The following is a 23,149-nucleotide window of genomic DNA, read 5'->3' on the forward strand; positions in this document are numbered from 1 at the left end:
AGGACCATCTCTTCCTGTCCCTCAATGATGTCCAGCACAGAGCGAGTGCTTTGTATTATTTTCTGAATGACCCAAATGGTGACAGACTGAATCTGTGTCAATGAACATTGGTGACAGCAGGTCCACTCCAGAGAGCAGCCCTGCATGTTGTTTAACTGCCTACCAGAGACAGTGAGAGTGTCATTTCACGTGATAGTAACTATGGCAATAATACGCTTCTGGGGCCTTTACTCCAAGCCATTTTCAGTGCCTGTCTCCCTCCCTCATGGGAGTACCCAGACAGTTATCAGAACATCCCCAAATTCCTCCTCCTTACATTAACCTATGCAGATTAAGTCCTTTTATCTTCACTCATAAATCACTACCACCCGCCCCTTCTCCATCCATGCTGCTGCTCTGAACTCTGAACTCTCTGAATTCTGCTGCATTTGTTGATGACTTTGTGGGTAGGCCAGGGCCTTTTGTTGCTGCTCAGAGATGAATTCATTAGCCCAATCTCCCAAGCCTGCAGGAGCTACCAACCCCAAAAACCAAACCCTTTGCTGTCAATTCCGACTCATGTTGACCCCATGGATTACAGAGCAGAACTGCTCCACAGGGTTTTCATGACTATGAAATTTATGAAAGCAGACTGCCAGGCCTTTCTTCCCTGGGACTATTGGGTAGGTTTAAGCTGCCAATCTTTACATTAGTGTGGTTGTTGTTGTGTACTGGCAAGTAGATGCTGATTCATACTGACCCTATAGGGTGAAAAAGAACTGCTCCACAGGGTTTCCAAGGCTGTAAATCTTTACAGCAGCAGATTGCCTCATCTTTCTCTCACAGAGCAGCTGGTGGGTTCCAACCACCAACCTTTTAGTTAGCAGCTGAATGCCTTAACCACTGTACCACTAGAGTTTCTTTTAGCTTAGATGTTAAGTACAAGTAATCTGTACCACCCAGGGGACTTGTGGGAGCTACAGGTGAAGTATTTTCTCAACTGAGTCTCACCTCATGTTTCCAATGGCTTTCTCCTCACCCTAACTGCCCACGGCTAGCCTCCTCTTACAGCCAGCTCTTTAGAGTCCATGCTAATTGGAGTGACACTACAGGCAGGGCACAGGGAGAGGGCATGCATGCTGCCTTCCAGGGCTACTGAGAGAGACAGGCGAGAGGCTGCTTCTCTAGGGCAGGAGAAGGCCCTTTGCACTAAGCACTCAAAAAGGCAGAAAAGTCACTGGGTGAGAAACTGACACAAGGAGGTGAGATTGTTTTTGACCTTCTGCCCTGAACACTATTGATCTGTTTGTCAATAGAAAACTTACAAATCTCTTCTGAACTAGAACAGAACCCCAAAGCCTGAAGCCACTGTGCGTATGTATCAAATGTTAATTAAAAAGAGATACATTTTACCCTATCTCTGTCAGACAGGAATTAAAGGGCTGATTGCATTTTGCTCAAACCTACAAGGTGGTAAAGAGTTATTAGTAAAAAAGGAAAAAATAAAAGTAAGGCTTGTACTATTCTAGCAGTTCGCAGGGAGCAAAACCAAAAAGACCCACTGCTGTCAAGTTGATTCTGACTTGTATCGACCCTATAGGACAGACTAGAACTGCCCCCACAGGATTTCCAAGGCTGTAAATCTTTATGGAAGCAGACTGCGTATCTTTCTCCTGTGGAGCAGCCTGGTTTGAACCACAGACCTTTCGGTTAGCAGGGAGAGGTGCCATGATATGTGTTAAGTATGGTAAAGTGCACAAAGATTAAAAGAACAGCCTGAAGAATTTTTATATCTATATTCACTTATGTAACCACTGCTCAGATCAAGCTATAGAACATTTCTAGGACCCCAGAAAGCTCCTTGGCGTCCCTCCTATTTAGTTTTCCCCAAGGGAAACTATTAATCTAGTCTTAACCACTTTAATTAAGTTTCCCTCTTTTAAATTCATACAATTATTTTGTGTCTGAGCTCAACTCTCAACTGGGTGACTTTCATCCTCACTGGACAGCTATCAAACTTCTTTCTTTTTGATGCTGTGCAAAAATAGTCCATTGTATGAACATTCTATAGTTTACCCATTTTACTGTTTGATGGGCATTTGGGTTTTTCCAGTTTGGTGTTATTATGCATAAAGCCACTATGAATATTTACACATATGCCTTTCAGTGGACAGAAACACTCACTGCTGTTGGGTATATGCCCAGGATTGGAACAGATGGATCACAGAGTAAGCATCTGCTTAACTTTAATAGGTACTGTGTAAGAGTTTTCCAAAGTGACTGTTCATTTTACATTCCCACCAGCAGTGTATGAGAGTTCCAGTGGCTCCATAGCCTCACTAACACTCAGTGCTATCAGTCTGGTGGCTCTGTTATAGCATCTCATTGTGGTTTTTATGTGCATCTTCCTGATGACTCATGATGGTAAGCATCTTTACATCTGTTTATTAGTCAGTTTGTAATGTGCTAGATTTTAAAGGGGAAAATCAGAACATTTCACCTTGCCCATTTCTCTCAGCAGACAATCTGACCTACTAAACAGAGAAGATTAAGTCTATAGGGCTGGAGCACTCCCAGTGGTTCTGTCACACTCTCACTCACCATATTCATGTCTCTTTTCTTTTCTTCATTTTCAGGGGAACAGATGTGTTCTTTGGCCATGGGCTGTCCACTCATATTTCCCCTCTTTTCAGAAAATCATCTTTTGCTTGCTCTTTTCCCTCTGCTTGGAATCCAGCTCAAGTCTTTATAGTCCTAGCAACAACATCAATCACCAGCCTCTACCTCAGTCCCAACACACTACGAGCTACTTTTCTCTCTATCTTCTTTTGCAGCTAAGCTTCTGGAAAGTGACCAGTGATCACTATCTATTCCTTCCCTCACATCGCAATTGGGGCACCCCTTCTGCCACTTCATTGAAACTGTGTTAATCCAAGTCAAAAGGGCTTCCTTATTGTTAAAGCTAACAGAGACCTCACCTTGCATGATCACATACATCACTGACATCACCTTTATTTTTGGAATCATCTCTTTCCCGACTCAAATAACTCACATTCTCTGGATTCCTTTTGGATGCTACTTCTCAAACTTCTTTGCAGAGTCTTTGCTCTCTGCTTCCTCAGGGCTGGTGTCTGACCTTTTATTTTCTAATTCTACATATTTTCTGGTACAAATTCCACTTCCATGTCAACTATCATCCGTATGCTGATGGTAACCATATTCATAGTACTGACTCAGATCTCTTTCTTGAGCCCTCAATCAAACATATGGCATCAGTACTTAAGTGTCCCACAGCATTTCAGGCTTAGCAAATTCAAATGTGAGCTCAAAGTATTCCCCACAGATCTCTTATCCACTATTTCCAGTTTTCACAAATGGTACCTTAGCTGTCCAAGTCAGAAACTTGGGAGTCATTCTTGATTCTTCCCTCTCCCTCACATTTTACGAGACCACTTTCTTCATCCCATGTAAACAACAGTTTCTCATGAGAGCCAATTGTTTTGTTCCAGCAGGCCAACTACACATAATTGGAAGGAGATGTCTGTAGTCCACTATTGAGAAAGACTGTATGGATTTAGGGAACCAATTAGTTATGTTTGCTATGGGCACAGGGAGGGGTGAGATTTGGAAAACATATGGCTTCAAAGCTCTGTATTTGCTGACCATGGATTTCATGCTGCCAGGAATATTCTTGCTTTCTCCTTTACCTGACCAAAACCTTCTAACTTTTCAAGGTCCATCTTTATTTCTCTCTTCCTTAATCATAAAAACTACTGGGTCAAATATGACTCATGACAACCCCATGTGTTTCAGAGTTGTTGTTATGTGCCGTGGAGTCGGCCCTGACTCATAGCGACCCCTCCTTGGGTTTTCGAGGCAGTATCACTATGGAAGTAGATTGCCCAAACTTCCTTCTGAGGAGTGGCTTGTGGGTTTAAACTGCCAGCCTTCTAATTAGCAGTCAAGTGCCTTAGGCACTATGCTACCAGAGCTCCCGTGTTTCAGAGTAGAACTGTGTTCTATAGCATTTCCAATGGTTGATTATTTAGAAGTAGATCATTAGGCCTTTCTTCCAAGGCACCTATGGATGAACTTGAACTTCTAACCTTTCAGTTAGCAGCTGAGTGTGTTAACCATTTGTACCAGCCAGGGACTCCTCCTTCATCCTATCTTCCCCGAATTCTCCTGTTTATACTCTCCTATCAACTTCTCAGCCTCTGACAATACTTTCTATGTGCATGCTATATTTTAATTCTTTTATTATGTGCTTTTAGTAATTGTTTCAGGTGGACAAATCTGAGCCTAAGAATATAATAGAAAATTTCTTATGCACCAAGACCAGGTATATACTGTTCTGCTGTTGCAGGCCCAGCACAGTGCTGACTCTTTGGAGATTCTTGATAAATTCTTATAGATTACATGCACTACAGCCTCCCCTTGTTTTCTCAGGAGGACCAGAGAATGGACTCACCGAGCAGCTGGTTGGCAGAAGAGGTGGTGAGGTTAAACTGCTGTTCCAGGTACTTCCCCAAGAAGGCAGCGAAGCCGGCCACTACTGCAATCTCCATGCAGGCAGCCAGAATGATGCAGGTGAACACGGGGTTTGAGAGCAGATGCTTGGTGACTTTTGGGATCACTGTGAGGAGAAAAAGAAGCAGAGGTCACATGTGAATTATGCTCCCAGCTTAGCACCTCCTGCTCTAAAGGCCCCTTGTTGACCCACCCTTCCCATCTCGGTAAACCGCACCTGGTTGTTCAGGACAAAACCTAAGTCCTGTAATTCATCAGTAATCCCTGAAAACTCTGGCTTCAAGCTACATCCTGAATATAACCTTCTCACCATTTTCACTGCAACCTCCTGGGGATGCTCCATCACTTGAGGGTCAACCAGAACTACCTGGCTGGTATCTCGGTTTTCATTCAATTTTCATTCCCTGCACTCTAGCCTGCAGGACTGGATCAAAGCACTTCCCTGATCCATACCTCGTGATGGTTTCCTGTCCCATCTGCAATGAAATTCACACTCTGCACCCTGGCCTGTGGTCTTGCCACTTAGTAATCTGATCATGCTTCCTACCAGGCCCCTGTCCTTTCCTTCAGTCCAACGGGTTCTCTTGTGCACCAAGGTCATTCCCCGCTTGGGTCTCTGTACCCAAAGGAGGGACTCCCTCCTTCTTCTGGGCCCTCAGACCTTTGTCCTATGAGCTCTATCATCCTCAGGATGTCTTTTCTGATCATTTAATTCAACCTGGAAGCAGCTGCACTTACCCTGGGTGCTCAGGGCTCATATGACAGCTGATGACGGAAGGAAGTCCTTCTGTGGCTTGTGTTCGACTTTAGATATCAACAGAGCCAGAACACAAATCTTTTTAGGGTCATGTGGTTTCATTTTATAGCAATCTATTTTTATCAAAGTATGTGGTTTCATCAACCACTAAGACCTTCTCTTGCTTTTAAAAATGGAAGATTTGTTCTCTAAACTCCTTTTACATTGTCTGGTTGCTTCAAATCATCAGAGTACTTGGGATGTGATCTTCAGCCAGATCTCCTCAAGAAGGATGTAAAGGGGCTTAAGGGAATGCAAGGATAATCCCCTCATTTCAATAATTTTAAATAATTGTGTCATTATTTTAATGTATTTACAAAAAAGTTAGCTGAAATGTAACAGATTCATTAACTATGTGATTTTATGGCTATTATGGTGTAAGATGGTGAGGCAGTGGTGGTTCAGTGGTAGAATTCTCACTTGCATGAGGAGCCTTGGGTTCTATTTCTGGCCCATACATTTCATGCACAGATACCACCCATCTATAAGTGGAGGCTGTGTGTTGCTACAATGCTAAACAGGTTTCAGTGGAATTTCTAGACTAAGACAGACTAGGAAGAAAGGCTTGGGAATCTACTTTCAAAAAATCAACCAATGAAAATCCTATGGACCACAATGGTCCAATCCACAACTAATCACGAGGATGGTGCAGGATCAGTAAATGTTACATTCTATTCCACATAGGGTGGCCATGAGTTGGAGAACTTGATGGCAGCTAACAATAACAACAATCTAAGATGAAGCTGGGTTAAAACAAGTACGTAGATTTATTTAAAGAAACCAAAACCAAAAATCCAAACCCACTGCCATTGAGTTGATTCCAACTCATAGTAACTCTGTAAGACAGAGTAGAATTGCCTCACAGGATTTCCAAGGCTGTAAATCTTTATGGAAGCAGACTGCTTCATTTCTCCCATGGAGTGGGTGGCGGGTTTGAACCACCAACCTTCTGGTTAGCAGTCCAATGCTCTAACCACAGTGCCACCAGGGGTCCTTATTTAAAGAAAAGTCTGACATAAACAATAGGAGGTGGTATGTAGGTAAGGCAAGAATTATAAAGGTGGAATGTCAGTAACTTAAGTTAGGGGAATTCTATTCTGCTATAATCATAATATTTGACACACAGTGTACTTGTTTCTATTTGTGTAAACAGAAAAGATAAAACCGTGTCCAAGATGAAGGAGGTATCATACCAAGTTTATAAAAAATTGACTAGCAACCATGGTCATACAAAATAAACAGGTGGGAAGGGAGTCTAATACTATGTTTCAAGATGATGAATTAGCCAGCTGTCCTAAAGAAGAGAGCTAATTACATAGGCTCAATCTCATCTCCTAGGAGACGAAACCTCTAAATGGCCCAACTAATTATAATAAAATAATAATAGGGAATATGTACATTTTTAATAATGTTAATAGACATGTTCAATAAATCAAAATGACAGAACAATGGATCAAGAACTGGCAGATACACAAAACTTACAATTTATCTTTCCTGGGGAGGACATCAAGTTTCAAAAATGAAAATCTATATGAATGATAGGAACTTAGGAGTCATTTGGCATAATAAAAGGGATTTAGTTAGAAAATGAATTAAGCCAGAGGATGGTGGCTTGGAACCACCATGGACTGAGTAACCAGATCCTACATCCCAACCAAAAAACAACTAGACAAATTACTGGGTCTGGTAAACTAAACTGGACTGCAGTGGTTCCTTGTAAAATATTAGAGACCTTAAGAAGGCACCTGTTATGTATTGAACTTTGTCCCTACAAAAAGGTATGTTGGAGTCCTAACCCCTGGTACCTTTGAATGTGATCTTGTTTGGAACTAAGGTCTTTTAGATGTTACCAGTTAGGTTAAAATGAGGTTATGGCAGATGAGGGTGGGGCCTAATCCTATCTGAGGGGTGTCTTATAAAAGAAGAGACACAGAGAGACAGAACAAGAATAACTATGTGGCAACGGAGGCAGATACAGCTGCAAGCCAAAGAATGCCAAGGATTGATGGGAGCCAGCAGAAGCTAGGAGGGAGGATGGAACAGTTCCTCTTTCAGAGCTCAGAAGGGATCAACATGGCTGATACTCTGATTTGGACTTCTAGCCTCCAAAACTGTTAGACAATACATTTCTGTTCTTTAAAGGTATCCTCTTTGTGATATTTTGTTAGAATAGCCCTAGGAAACTAAGACAGCAACTATTGGAATAAATACAAGCACAAATTAAAATAAAAATTTTAAAAAAGGCTATGGATTAAGAATCAAGATAATGCAGAAATTAAATTCATAAAATTCATGTTTATACCCTTGGTTTAAGCGTATCGAGAGCTCTGGTGGCATAATGCTTAAGGCATTTAACTGTCACTAGAAGACTGGAGTTCAAACCCACCAGCCATACTTTGGAAGGAAGATTGGACAATCTACTTCTGTAGTGATACTGCCTCGGAAACCCAAGGAGGGGTCACTATGAGTCGGATTCGACTCGATGGCAGTGAGTTTGGTTTTTTAAGTGTATTGATCTTTATGTGTGTGTTTGGTTTATTTTACAGGCTTTCAAAGATTTGCAATGATCTAATTTTTTAAAGAAGCGTCACTCAAAATGTTTATAAGTGTTCATATTTAAAATCTATGTTTAAATGTTGGGAAATTTTCCTTTGTTAAATCCACTTTTCTCTTTTTTATGTTGTTTACAAATACTTAGATGTTGACTGCGTAATGTTGAAAAATACTGATTGCTTAACAAATATATAAGATGAAAAAATTAGGCACAAACAGAGGGCAATGAGTCCTAGGTATTTATTTATCTTCATATATAAGAGCTCCTTGGATACTAAGACTCCATCAACTATAAATCACTGCTAATGAGTGAAGGCCGATTTGCTACAGTGTGTGATGTGCTGCAGTGGTGTAATGTACCTAGGAGAAGTGACAGGTTGGTTGTGTCATGCAACACGAAGCCTCACACTGTAGACGGAGTAGTATGGAACATACTGGGTGACCACAGCACCATCACTACCACCTCCTTGCAATGAATGAGTTGGAAAGTCCTTGGCTGTCTATATGGTTTGGCAGGTCCTCAAGCAATGTGTTCTTTTGAGGTTAAGGTACCTAAACTCTGGAAATACTGTCAATGATAAGAAGGTTGCGGACACTCCAAGAAAATGATCCTTGGCCATACTTTTAGTACACACTTCATTTCTTTTTTAGAGTGCAGACTGGTTAGATCTGCAACTCCAGAAGAATAAAGCACCACAGCCACATTTGCAGATGAATAAAATGGTTGCTTGTGAATAAAACCTGCTCCTTGAAAGTGAGAATGGCCAGACTTCGTCTCACCTACTTTGGTCACGTTGTCAGAAGGAACCATTCCCTGGGAAAGGATATCATACTTGGTGAAGCGGAGGGTCAGTGAAGAAGGGGAAGGCCCTCAAAGAGATAGACAGACACAGTGGCTACAATGATGAGCTCAGGTATAGCAAGGATCGTGAGGCTGACACAGGACAGGGCAGTGTTTCTGCTGTGCATAAGGTCACTATGAGTCAGAGGCGACTCAATGGTACCTAACAACAACAACATGAATAAAACCAGTGCTCTGGTTAGGAACTTTGTTCTTTGGCCTGGAAATGATACCGATTAGGATTTTGGTTTGATTGCATGATCTATCTGGGCCAGTATCTCTTTGTCCTTGATAAGAACCCTCTTGAATTATTTGAGGAGGTGGAGGGCACTTGCTCAGCAAAGGCATCTTTGGTTAATGGAACCTTTTTATTATACTTCAGCAAGTAATTTAATTACATCAGAGATAACTCCACTTCAGCAGAAAGGATTCTTTGTTGAGATAGGAGGCTGCCTGCTTTTGTCTTAATATCTAAATGACCAATTTTTCCTTGAATTAGATATGAAAACCATTAAGTTTGAGAATCCTCTGACTGAGGGCCTGAGATGCCTCAGTGGGCCTTATTTGCATGATGAATATTCTTTTTTTCCCTCTGCCAAGCCAATCACCTCCAGAGATGACAGTTCCTCTTATGTTCAAACATTTTCCTCCCAGGTTCTTCCTCCCATCCCTGGTTTTATTACAATCACTTATTTGTACCACTCTCAAAAGAAGAGTACTTTTCAAAGATTCAGCCAACCCTCCGAAGTCTCAATTTGTTTGAAAGGGGGTATTAATTAGTTTGATCCTGGGGCTATCCCAGGGTTTCAAGCTTTTTCATTCAAATGGATTTTTCAAAGTCCATAAAATCTGACTTTCCAAGGCGGCAGTAGCTAATGAGGTGGCCCAGACAAGCAAAACCTGGTGAACCAAAGCCACACCAGGCCACTGAACACCTACAATCCCCTTAGCCATTTACCTCCCCCTCTACAGATTTCACCTCACAAGGCATGTGTTGGGGGATGGGAGCCATGTTGTCTTGAATTACGTAGACTCATCAGCCAGGAAAATCTTTCTAACTCTCATAGGGAGTACAGCGCTGTCACCACAGGATGGCATGGCATTGGGAACAACAGTAAGAAAATGGTCTCTAGAGAAAATATTTTTTCCGTTGATAGTGCTGTAGGGTTGAGACTTTTTGGAAAGTTGTGCATCCTTCAGGAAGGAGAAGGGTGGATTTGGAGAACTAATAAGGACTGATGTTGACTGAACATGTACTATGTACCAAATATCGTATTAAATTGCTTACATAGGGATTCTATCATCCTCCCATCAAACCTTTGTTTTTTTTTTCTTTTTTTTCAATTGTGATTGGGTGAACGTTTACAGAGCAAATTCATTTTCCATACAGCAGTTCACATACACTTTGTCTCATGACATTGATTGAAATTTCCCACAACACAACAGCTTTCTTCCCACGTTTTCCCCATAGTTACCTCTTCCCTGTGCCGTTCCTCTCACGCATTCCTGCCCCCAGCTGTCCGCCTGTGAGTACACAGCCCTTCTATTCTCCCATGATTGATCTCACCAAGGAGTGTATCTACCTAAGGTAAATGTTCAGCTCATATGCCTGTATTTTGTTTGGCTGGAAGCCACAGGAGTGGGTTCAATTCCAGACCTGATGGGCAGCTAGGGGCCATAGTCTCAGGGGTTCCACCAGGCTCTATCAGACCAGCAAACCTGGTCCTTTTTGTTGTTGTTGTTGTTTAATGACTTTGAGTTTTGTTCCACATTGTTCTCCCACTCTGTCTAGGATCTCCTACATAGATTCCCCTCCAAATGCAAACATGTGTCCTTGGGATTATTTAAATCCTCATTGTCAGAGGCAGAGTGAGTTCCTATGGTGAACACAGTACAATAGAAATGCAAACCCACAATCTGCTGCCACAGTGCACATTTCTAAGCAGGTTCTTAACCTGTTTGCTACTCTGATCCAGATTCTGAGGGGTGCTACTCTTGGCTTAAAGGTCAAGCATGCAGGCCACATCTGGTAAGCAAAGGCTCAGCTTCATTTTCAGAAATTAAAAAAAAAAAAAAAAGTCCCAGTCAGATGGGGGAAATGACTAGCTCTGGCATAAATCAGGGTTTTAGCCCACGTATTTCAAAGGAGAACTGGGAAAGGAAGAGAAGATGAAAGAAAAGGTTGGAGTACCCAAAGGAGAAGAGTCCTATACCTTATACAAGGTTTTACAGAATGAGGCTGCATAAAATAATAGCTAAGAACCTGGTCTAAGTCACCAGAAACCCAGACTTGAATTCTGTCTTTAAGACTGAGTACACCTGTGACTTGGGCAACCCCTTACCTCCACTGCATGGATCAGTGTACAGATTGAATGAGAATCATGCACCTAAAGTATGTGCCCCAGTGCCTCTGGTATACAGTTAAGAGCTTAATAATAATAATTATAAAAACAACCGACTGCCATGGAGTCAATTCCAATTCATAGTGACCCTATAGGACAGCATAGAAGTGCCCCATCAGGTTTCCAAAACTATAATCTTTATGGAAATGGACTGCCACATCATTCTTCCATGGAGTGGCTGCAAAGTTCAAACTGCCAATCCTTCAGTTAGCAGCTGGGTACTTTACCACTGTGCCACCAGGGCTCCCCAATAGTTTTATGATAAATAACTAGAGTGACACCCGGGCACCTCAGGAAGAGAGTTCTCAAGCACCTCTAATTGTATACTGTGTGACTGAGAGGTGTGAGGATAAGGTTCCTGTCAGAGTGCATATGTCTGAGCAGGTGGGTGAGCACACATGAGGGTGGTAAGGTGAGTTTCTGGGAGCCACTTACTAGAGCTAAGGGCCTTCCAAGAAGACCCCCTCCACCAGAGGGTGCTACAAGGTCAGAAGGCCCAGAGGAGGCAACTGACCCTGTGTGTACTGTCCTTCCCAAGAGCTGGAGGTGTCCCAGCAGTATTCTCTGTGGGGCTTAGATTGATGTTGAGTAAAGTCTGGGAGGAGGGGAGGCCTGAGTGCCTGGAGGTCTTGTGGGAAGGGAGCATCTACCACACACAGAGCCCAGACTAAGCAGCCTCTGGCCCCAGCTTCAGAGCCATTGTGGCCTTGTGTGTTACAGACTAGCCAGTATCTCCTCATCTCCTCCCTGGTTTGTCAATGAACCTGAGGTGAGGAAAGCTTCTCGGCACCCTCTCATTGCTAGATTTGAGAGAAGTGGCCAATAGGTTTCCTTTTGCCTGTCTGCAGTGAAAAAATAGTGGCAGTGGTGGTTCAGTCATTGACTTCTCACTTCCCATGGGAGACTCAGGTTTGATTCCTGACCACTGTATCTCATGCACAGCCACCATCTGTCTGCCAGGGAAGGCTTGTGTGTTGTTATGATGCTGAACAGGTTTCATTGGAGCTTCCAGACTAAGATGAACTAGGAAGAAAGGCCTGGCAATCTACTTTAGAAAATCAGCCAACAAAAGAAAACCCTATGGATCAGGGCATAGGGTTACCATGAGTCAGGGGCTGACTCATGGCAGCTAACAACAACAGTGAGGTAACAGGCAGAGCGGAATGCTTCTTTCATATAGAGAAGGTTGTGATTTGAGCAAACAAACAAAACACCATCAGCACAGAAAATGAGTATTGAACTGAAACCCTAAGTGTCAGTTGAGTGTGGATTGACCAGGACAACCAAAGCCTACTGAGTCGATGGATTTTTTTTTTTTTAAACCACCAATACAAACCTCTGTATAACCCCACCAGGGGGACCCCAAGAGGAGAGGAGTAGCGCAGCCTACCATTGGCCAGAATAAAACAAAGGCCAGATAGCCATTGGAGGCAGTTAGCTCACTGCCTGCTGTAGCTACAAAAGGGTCCACACCTATCATTTCTCACCCTCAGGACTGTGAAGTCTGAATTATCAGCTCTCCAGAGGATAATGATGATGAAGAAAGCAGCCTGGGAGGCAGCACCCTCCCCTTCAGATCCAAATATTGTATCTTTCCAAGTTTGAGACAGCAGTTAGAAAATGCACAAAGAAATAGAGTCTATTGTAAGCAAACTGAGTCCCTGGGTGATGCAAACAGTTAAAGCATTGGGCTGCTAACCGATTGGTTAGAGGTCCGAGTCCACCCAGAGGCACCTCAGAAGAAATGTCTGGCAATCTACTTTTGAAAAATCAGCCATTGAAAATCCTATGGAGCACAGTTCTGCTCTGATGCACATGGGGTTGCCTTGAGTTGGAGTTGATTCCACAGTAACTGGTTCTCGTGTTTTTGTTTGTTTGTTTGTTAAATAAATAGCTGCTTGTATAACCGCTCCAAGGAGCTCTGGTGGTGTAGTGGATGAGGCATCTGGCATCTGGTTCAAACCCACCAGCTGCTCCATGGAAGGAAGATGAGGCGATCTACTTTCATAAAGATTTACAGCCTCAGAAACCCAATGGAGGTTGCTATGAGTCAGAATCAACTCAATGACAGTGAGTTTGATTTTTTTTTTTTTTTTTGGCATAACCACTCTAGCCCCTGAGAACCTTCCCTGAGAGCATGAGTGGCCTATCTCAGTGACATCTGGGCTGAATGAATTTAGCATTCATGAAAACTCTTAACAATATGAGAATTCACTCCTGGGAAGTCTGGAAGAGGAGATAGCAACTTTCAGAAAAGAACAGTGACATAAAAACCCAGAGTTAATCCTCATCTCCCCAATGCTGAGCTCTAGTTGTGTCTCCTGAAGTGTCTGGTTATTGCAGGCTTTTCAGAGTCTCTAATAAGCAAATGTAACTTGTGGATTCGTACAGTATCACAGAGTACAGTGTCCCAACCTGATTTGGTGAGTGTTTCCCCTCCATTGATTTTATGCACAATTGCCAGAGGAAGAGCTCAAAATTTTAGCACAGGTGGGACCCGTTAAGGGATCCTCATAGTCTCTGGCATGACTTCTGTGGGAAGCTCACTTAGAATCACCTGGTGAGCTTTAAGGATGTGGGATACTTGGATCTACCCCAGGGTCAGAGAGTCAGAATTTCTGGGGCTAGTGGCAGGCATGAATTTGTTTAAGGAAACTCCAGAGGTGTTGCTGATTAAAACTTCTGACTGAGAAACAATGGCTCAAAAGATAATGCCTACATATTTAGAGTGGCAAATTCAAGGTCCTCCATAGTTCATCATTTTGCCAAAGACTCACTGAACAGTTTCAGGTACCAGGAACTGTTAAGTGCTGGAGTTGACCTCAGCCTTCCTTCTCCTATAACCTTTTCTAGCCCAAAGGCTTGTCTGTCAATTCATCATACTATGGTGGCTTGTGGTTGCTGTGATGCTGGAAACTATGCCACTGGTATTTCAAATACTAGCAGGATCCCATGGTGGACAGGTTTCAGAGAAGATTCCAGACAAATACAGTCTGGGAATAATGACAGGGCCATCCACTTCTAAAAAAATTACATAGAAAACCTTATGAATAGCAGTGAAACATTGTCTGATATAGTGTTGGAAGAGCTGCCTCCTCAAACTGGAGTTGATCTTAATGACGTGATGGAGTAAACCCCCCAGGACTTTCATTTATTGCTGTGGCAGGATGCAAAATGAGAATAAACAGCTGCAAATATTCATTAATAATGAGAATGTGGAATATATGAAGTATGAATCTAGGACAGTTAGAAGTTGTCAAAAATGAAATGGAATGCACAAAGATAGATATACTAGGCATTAGTGAGCTGAAATGGACTGGTATTGGTCATTTTGAATCAGCTAAGCACATGGTCTAGTATGCTAAGAATGACAAATTGAAGAGGAATGGTGTCATATTCATTGTCAAAAAGAACATTCCAAGATGTGTCCTGAAGTGCAATGCTGTCAGAGATAGGATAATATCCATATGTCTACATGGAAGACCAGTTAATGTTATTATTATTCTAATTTATGCACCAATCCCTAAAGGTAAAGATGAAAAAATTGAAGATTTTTACCAACTTCTGCAGTCTGAAATTGACCAAACATGCAATCAAGATGTATTGATACTTAATGGTGATTGGAATGTGAAAGTTGGAAACAAATGAAGCATCAGCAGTTGGAAAATACAGCCTTGGTGACAGAATTGACTCTGAAGAGCACATGATAGAATTTTGTAAGACCAACAATTTATTCATTGCAAATGCCTTTTTTCAACAACATAAATGACAACAATATGCATGGGCCTTGTCAGATACACAGGAATCAAATCAACTACGTCTGTGGAAAGAGGCAATAAAGAAGCTCAGTATCATCAGTCTGAACAAGGCCAGTAGCTGACTGTGGAACAGACCATCAATTGTTCATATGCAAGTTCAAGCTGAAGCTGAAGAAAATTAAAACAAGTTTTTAAGAGACAAAATGTGCCCCTGATATGACACCTGGATCTAGAGACCATGTTAAGAACAGATTTGATGCACTGAATACCAATGACTGAAGATTAGACAAGTTGTGGGATGACATGAAAGACATCATAAACCAAAAAAACCAAATGCACTACCGTCAAGTCGGATCCGACCCATAGCGACCCCTCCTTGGGTTTCCGAGGTGATATCACTATGGAAGTAGATTGCCCAATCTTCCTTCTAAGGAGTGGCATAAATGAAGAAAATAAAAACGTCATCAAAAAGACAGGGAAAGAAGAAAATGCCAAAATGGATGCCAGAAGAAGCTCTGTAACTTGCTCTTGGATGGACAGTTGCTAAAGCAAATGGAAGAAATGATGAGAGAAAAGAGCTGAACAGAAGATTTCAAAGGGCAGCTTGAGAAGACAAAGTCAATTATTATAATGAAATATGCAAATACCTGGAGTTAGAAAACCAAAAGGGAAGAACATGATCAGCATTTCTCAAGCTGAAAGAACTGATGAAAAAATTCAAGCCAAATAGCAATATACTGGGCAAAATACTGAACGATGTGGGAAGCATCAAAAGAAGATGGAAGGAATACACAGAGTCATTGTAACAAAAAGAACTGTTGATGTTCAACCACTTCATGGGGTAACATATGATCAAGAACAAATGGTATTGAAGGAAGAAGTCCAAGCTGCATTGAAGGAATTGGCAAAAAATCAAGGCTTCAGGAATTGACGGAATACCCCCTGAGATGTTTCAACAAACAGATGCAGCACTAGAGGTGCCCACTTATGTATACCAAAAAATCTGGAAGACAGCTACTTGGCCAACTGACTGGAAGAAATCCATTATGTGTGCTCATTCCAAAGAAAGGTGAGCCAACAGAATGTGGACATGATCAAACAATATCATTAATATCATACGCAATTAAAATTTGCCTGAAAAAAACAAAAATGGCTGCAGCAATGTATTGAAGAGGAACTGCCAGAAATTCAAGCTGGATTCAGAAGAGGGTATGGAGTGAGGGATATGGCTGATGTCAGATGAATCTTGGCTGAAAGCAAAGAATACCAGAAAGATGTTTACTTGTATTTCATTGACTATGCAAAGTCATTCAACTTGGGGACCATAACAAATTACGGATAACATTGCAAAGAACAGGAATTCCCGAACACTGAATTGTGCTCATGAGGAATATGTACATAGATGAAGAGGCAGTTATTCATACAGAACAAGGGGACACTGGATGCTTTAAAATTAGGAAAGGTGTGCATCAGGGTTGTATCCTTTCTTACTCAATCTGTAGGCTGAGCAAATAATATGAAAAACTGGATTATATGAAGAAGAATGTGGCATCAGGATTGGAGGAAGACTCATTAATAACACGCGATATGCAGATGACACAATATTGCTTGCTGAAAGTGAAGATGACTTGAAGCACTTACTGATGAAGAGATCAAAGTCTTCAGTGTGGATTATACCTCAACATAAAGAAAACAAAAATCCTCATAACTGGATCAATAAGCAACAACACGATAAATGCAGAAAAGCTGTCAGGGATTTCATTTTACTTGGATCTACAATATACAGACATGGAAGCAGCAACGAAGACATCAGACAATGTATTGCACTGGGTAAATCTGCTGCAAAAGACCTCTTTAAAGTATTAAAGGAAGCAAAGGTGTCACTTTGAAGACTAAGGTGCACCTGATCCAAGCCATGGTATTTTCAATGGCCTTATATGCATGTGAAAGCTGGACATTGAATAAGGAAGACCATAGAAGAATTCATGCATTTGAATTGTGCTGTTGGTGAAGAATACCGAAAATACCATGGGCTGGCAGAAGAAAAAACAAATCTGTCTTGGAAGAAGTACAGCCAAAATGTTCCTCAGAAGAGAGAATGGCCAGACTTTGTCTCACCTACTTTGGTTGTGTTGTCAGAAGAGACCATTCCCTGGAAGAGGATATCATGCTTGGTAGAGTGGAGCGTCAGCAAAAAAGGGGAAGACCCTCAATGAGATGGACTGACACAGTGGCTGCGACGATGGGCTCAAGCAGAGCAGTTTGGGAGGATAGTGAAGACTGGGCAGTGTTTCCTTCTGTTGTACATAGGGTTGCTGAGTTGGAGATGACTTGATGGCAACTAATAACAGCAGCAACATATCTCAAAGAAACGTGTCTGTTTCCCAATCAGGTCTTGGGCATTCCTGTCTCAAGCCTCTGTTCATACCTGTCTCTCATCTGGAAGCCCTTCTTTTCTCCCATCCATGGAATCTTCTCATCTTTCCAAATCAGGCCAGGCCGAAATGCTACCTCCTTTGAATTGTCTTTGAATTCTCCCTTTTGGGTACTCAGTACATCCCTTTGGACCTCTTGTGATCCTTGCCACCTTCTACCCTGTATCCTGGGAGCTCTGGTGGCATACTGCCTAAGGCTCCTGACTGCTAACCAGAAGGCTGGTGGTTCAAACCCACCAGCCACTCCTCAGAAGGAAGGTTGGGCAACCTACTTCCGTAGTGATACTGCCTCGGAAACCCAAGGAGGGGTCGCTATGAGTCGGATCCAACTCGAGGGCACATAACAACAACAACATCTTGTATCCTAGCAGTAATTCCAAATGGTTGAGGCATTAATCCAAAACAGACCCACTGCCATCGAGTCAATTCCAACTCATAGTGATGCTAAGGACAGAACGGAATTGCCCCAGAGAGCTTCCAAGGCTAAAAATCTCTACAGAAGAAGACTGCCACATCTTTCTCCTAGGGAGCTGCTGGTGGGTTTGAACTGCTGACCTATTGGTTAACAGCTGAATACTTAACCACTGTATTACCAATTACCAGGGCCCTTTTCACTAAGCATCATTATGACTTCAGTGAGTGTTATGGATTAAATTGTGCCCCCTTTCCCCCCAAAATATGTCTTGAAATACTAACTTTTATGTCTGTGGATGTGATTCTATTGGGAAAAGGGTTTTCTCTTATTCTGATTAGAATACACCCCAGTGAGGTGGTTTCTAAATCTAATCACTTCTGAGTTATAAAAACAGCAGAATGGACACAGAGATGAGTGCACACAAGGGAAGGCAGATGCTATGTGAGGGTGCTCCACAAGCCAAGCGCCAAGGAATGCCAGGGGCTACGTACGAGGAAGGAACTAACACTGCTGAGGCTCTGAGTTAGACTCCTGGCCTCTGGCACTGAAAGAAAATAAATTTCTGCTCTGTAAAGTCACCCACTTGTATTTCTGTTACACAGCACTAGGAAAGTAAGATAGTGATGAGGTAAATGACAAACATGGAGTAAAACAAAGTTAGCTAGCTTTCTTTAGAGCTGGCCTTCTCAGGGCCTTCAATATACAAATACAATTCATGAATCTCCAAGAGAGTCATTAGTATACAGATAACTCCCCAAACTTATTTGGCCATGTAACCCTCCCTTTCTGTTTTTGCTTGTTTTTTTTCTGGAGCATCTCAGAAGACTCACATTTGAAGAAGCCCCCACTGGGAAAATGCTGCATTCTAATTATTTCTTTCACTCATTTATTCAACAAATACTCATAGGTATCCATGATACGGAATATGTCAATCCAGGTGCCTTTGCATGGGCTTATCTCAGTTGTTTTGCTGAAATAACTGAGAAGGGGTGCCATGGCTCATTCTTTCATGCACCCCCAGTGCTGCCCTCCGGTGGGTCCACCATGAGAGCTGATGGGAGTATAATGGAGCTACAGACTAGGCTGGTCCCTGGGAACCTATAGAAATGACCCCTGTGACACAGCAGCTCTTAAGCCATAGCCTGGCACAGGACCCCAAGTGTTTGGAGGGCAAGTGATTTTCTTTGCCATAGAATCAAGAAAGAAGATTTTAACAGGAAATCCATACAAGGCAATAGCACATTCTTAAAGACAAATCACATGATAAAAACCACTCAGTCATTTATCCTGCAGAACAAGGACTCTCAGATCACCAGGCTCCTTGCAGCAACATTATGCTGAAAGGCACAGGCCTCTAATTAAGAAAAATGTTGCAGAGACGACTGCTAAGTGGTAGAGGATAGAGGAGGCCTGAGAAAGACACTGAAGCCGGAGACTTGAGCTGGATCTGGTAGCCAGTCCCCACTGAGTGGTGAGGAGCACTGTGGTGTGGGTGAGTGTAACCATTGCTCAAGAAGTAAAACTCCTGCTAAGAAAGACGGGCATATGAAGATACTAAGCTCAAGGTCACTGGGCAACTATCTTTAGTATCTGGGCTGGCAGATTTTCTGTTATCCAGGGGCCAGGTGCCAGCCAGGAGAAAGAGAACACTGCCAATACCACTGCCCCCACTCCCCAAGAAAAGAAAAGAAAACAACAAAAAAAAAATAACAGGTGGGTTACCTATAGGCTGGATGTGAAACTCAGCACATGTGATGTTCCCATTAAACATGGGTCAAACACAGAACAGACTATTGGTAGTAGGGGTAGAAGGTAGAATGATGGTGGGGGAGCTTTAAGAGAAGCAGCAAATTGCACTGGGCTTGGTCACTGCATGTCTAAAAAATAAAACCAAACCAGTTCTGTTGAGTTGATATGGACTAATGGCAACCATTTATCTATTATTAAATATGTGCTAAATAAACACTGCTTGGTATTAGGATTCACGAATAAAAATGGCTACAGTCCTTGTCCTCATGGAGCTTACAAAGTGAATAATCATGCATATAAAGGTAAAATTAAGACTGTGACAGTCACAACCAAGCACAGAGAGCAACAGGCTGTGGAGGAGGTGTGTTCAGGAAGGCAGGGAAAACATCCTTGAGGAAATGATGTGGAGCTGACATCTGATGATGGGATCACAGTTCCAGGGCAAGGAACAGCTTATTTCAAGATCCTGGGAGGAAGGGAGCCTAGGAATACAGGACACTAAGAAGAGGCCAGTGTGGCTGGGCAGAGGGAATGGGGGGAGTGTGTGAGAATAGACTGAAGTGGGTAGAACACAAGTAGGTTGGAAGGCCATGTGAGAAACTTTGTCTCCATCCTGTTAAGCAGGAGGTGGGAGCATGATCAGATGCATTCTGAAAAGGTCATAGTGTAAGATAACAGACTAGAGAGAGTCAGGAAAGAAACTGTAGTAGAGGTGGTGTGTGGGAGAGATAAAGAGTAGGCTGAAGAGAGATTTAGGTTGGAAAATTGACAGAACCTGTTGCCTAGTCAGTGGCTCCATTATGCTTCCATCAGTACTCATGGAGGACCCACCAGGGCACAACACTAGGGGTGCATGCAAGAATGAGCCATGGCACCTCTTCTCAGTTATTTCAGTAAAACAACTGAGATAAGCATGTGATTGCATGGTGGAGGAGAGTACTATGGACTGAATTGTGCCCCAAAAGATATGAAGAACCCTAACCACCTGGTACCCATGAATGTACCTTGTTTGGAAATAGCGTCTTTGAAGATGTTATCAGTTCAGTTACCAGGTTATAATGGAGTAGGGTGGATCCTAATCCAATCTGATGTGTTCTTATAAAAGAGAGACACAGAGAGATACACGAAGGAAAGGTGGACATGTGAAGTCAAGGAATGCCTGAGGCTACCAGAAGCTGGCAGAGATAAGAAAGGATCTTCCCTGCAGACTTCAGAGAGAGCATGGCTCAGCCAACACTTGACTTGGACTCCTAACCTCCAGACTGCTGTTGTTGTTGTGCCATTGAGTTGGACCCGACTCATAGCAACCCCTCCTTGGGTTTCCAAGGCAGTATCACTATGGAGTAGATTGCCCCATCTTCCTTCCGAGGAGTGGCTGGTGGGTTTGAACAGCCGGCCTTCTGGTTAGCAGTAAAGTGCCTTATGCACTATGCTACCAGAGCTCCCAGCCTCCAGACTGTAAGACTGTACATTTGTGACCTTATAAGTCATCCAGTTTGTGACACTTTGTTACAGCAGCCTTAGGAAATTAATACAGAGGTCAAGGAGAGAATGAGGGTGGGGACGGTATCAAGGATTCAGGCAGATTCCAACTGTATGTCAGATGCAGGAAAGGCTTTTGTTACATTGGGACCCAGCTGACTCTCCTTTTCCTCTTTAGCCTGTTCATTATCAGTTTAGTGAATTCTTGTGGAAAACTGTAGAAAGAGCATGTGATCTGGTGTCAGGAGTTCTCTGGTTCCAGTCCCAGCCATACTGTTCACACAACCACACCTCCCACATGCCCATGTCCTCAATGGTGGCACAAAGACGAGTGATAACGCCAACCTCATCAGCTGACTGAGGGCTGAGAGGCCCTTGCTATGCTGTGGAAATCACAAATCCTCCTCCAAAGTGTACTAGTGGTTTCCAGACTTGCAAGCCTGAGACCACCCCACCTGCCAGCTCAGCTGTCACCTGCAGCTATCTTTTCTTGGACAGGGAGAGACCACTTGGCAGTCGATGTGAAGAGTTTGGAGACAAGAGAGTGCCTGGTTTTTAATAGCTCCACTCTTCTTACAGTGATCAAAGGCAAGGCTCTCCCTTCAGGTTTTAAATCTCAGGGACAGCTGCTCTCATCCCAGCTAGAAAAGCCATCAGAGGGTCAGACTGTGGCAGTGCTTGTAGGGAGGTATTTCTCCTCTCCCCATTAGGCTGTTCCCTTGTCTGGAAGATCCCTGCTTTAGGGGACTTGTCTGTGCCATGTAAAGAGCAGCTGGAGTTTTAGTACATGCTGCTGAAGAGCTGGTTAGCACTTGCTGGCACCACTTTTTCCTTAAGAAAGAATCTGTTTATTGCCAGAAAAGGCAGCATAATGTCATGGTTAAGAATGTAAGCAATGGGGTCTCAGCCAGGGTTCAAATGTCCTTCCATCTTTAAGCCTCTATGTCCTGGTCTGTAAAATGGTGCCAGTGCCACAGAGTTGGTGAGATTAAGTAAGACAATGCATGGGAACCAAATGTTAGCTGCTTATGTGTGAGTGTGTGTGTGTGTGAGTGTGTGTGTGCACTTATGTATATGTGCACTGGCAGGGGCTGGCAAGAAAATGTTCATTATTTATTCATTCATTCAACCAACATCACCTATGTGCTAGGCATTCTGCTATGCACTGGGAAAGAAAAGAACAAGAGCTTCCTTCTTGGAGAAACCACAGCCTTTCAGCAGACAAGGCAAATAAAAGACTTCAATGTCAGTGGAGTAACAAGTGCTTATATGGGGCTATGTGGACAGTATAGAAAATATAGCACTGGGTATGTGTGTGTGTAAAGGGGTTTCAGGGAGGGCTTCCTGGAGGAGGTAAGGACCACATCCAGTTCAGAAGGAGACCGAAGAAGGAAGTTCCATGCTTATTCCCAAAGCAGCAGCAAAGAAGAGAGTCTGACTCATTCCACAAACTGTACCGAGCATGAGGGGGTGAGTGGATGGATGTGATGTGTGTATGCAGAGGTGGCCAGCATCCCAACCCTGAAGGATTTCAGCTCAAGGGACTCCACAGACAATTTTCCAATGAAACAGAACTGTGGATGTGAGATATAGTGCACCAGCTGATCATAATGCTGTATATTTATAATATTACAGTCCCCTGGATTCCTCCCCCACTCCTGGTCTGACCTATCATAAAACACTCTACAAACTCTGGGCATCTACTGGAGGTGCAGCAGCCACAGCCCATCCATGGTTTGCATGGTTTGTCATGCAGGTGAAGGGAGTAGAGGAGAACAAAACCAGGCTTTGGTGTTAGAAATGATGCTGGAGATAACATAGAATTTTGCAAGACTTATTCACTGCAAATACCTTTTTCAACAGTACAAACAGGGGCTATATATGTGGACTTCACCAGATGAAGTACACAGGAATCAGAATGACTACATCTATGGAAAGAGGCAATGGAGAAGCTCAGTATCTTTAGCCAAAACAAAGTCAGGAGCTAACTGTGGAAAAGACCATCAACTGCTTATACGCAAGTTCAAGTTAAAGCTGAAGACAATGAAAACAAGTCCATGACAGCCAAAATATGACCTTGAGTATATTCCACCTGAATTTAGAGACCATCTAAATTACAGATTTGACACATTGAACACCAATGACCAAAAACCAGAAGAATTCTGGGATGACATCAAGAAAATCATCCATGAAGAAAGCAAAAAAAAAA

The 23,149-nt window shown here is 42.8% G+C and overlaps 1 protein-coding gene across 1 annotated transcript in view; it reads right to left on the minus strand.

Moving 5' to 3' along the window:
- SLCO3A1 (solute carrier organic anion transporter family member 3A1) overlaps positions 1–23,149 on the minus strand; it is a 383,148-nt gene that overhangs the window by 64,093 nt on the left and 295,906 nt on the right. Inside the window, exon 5 of the mRNA XM_007959974.2 lies at positions 4,451–4,615. Within this exon, the coding sequence (XP_007958165.1) occupies positions 4,451–4,615 (165 nt within the window). The remainder of the gene's footprint in view (positions 1–4,450; positions 4,616–23,149) is intronic.

This window comes from Orycteropus afer, unplaced genomic scaffold (assembly GCF_000298275.1).
Source record: "Orycteropus afer afer isolate SDZICR_OR568_19922 unplaced genomic scaffold, OryAfe1.0 scaffold00019, whole genome shotgun sequence".
In the NCBI taxonomy this organism is placed as follows: domain Eukaryota; kingdom Metazoa; phylum Chordata; class Mammalia; order Tubulidentata; family Orycteropodidae; genus Orycteropus; species Orycteropus afer.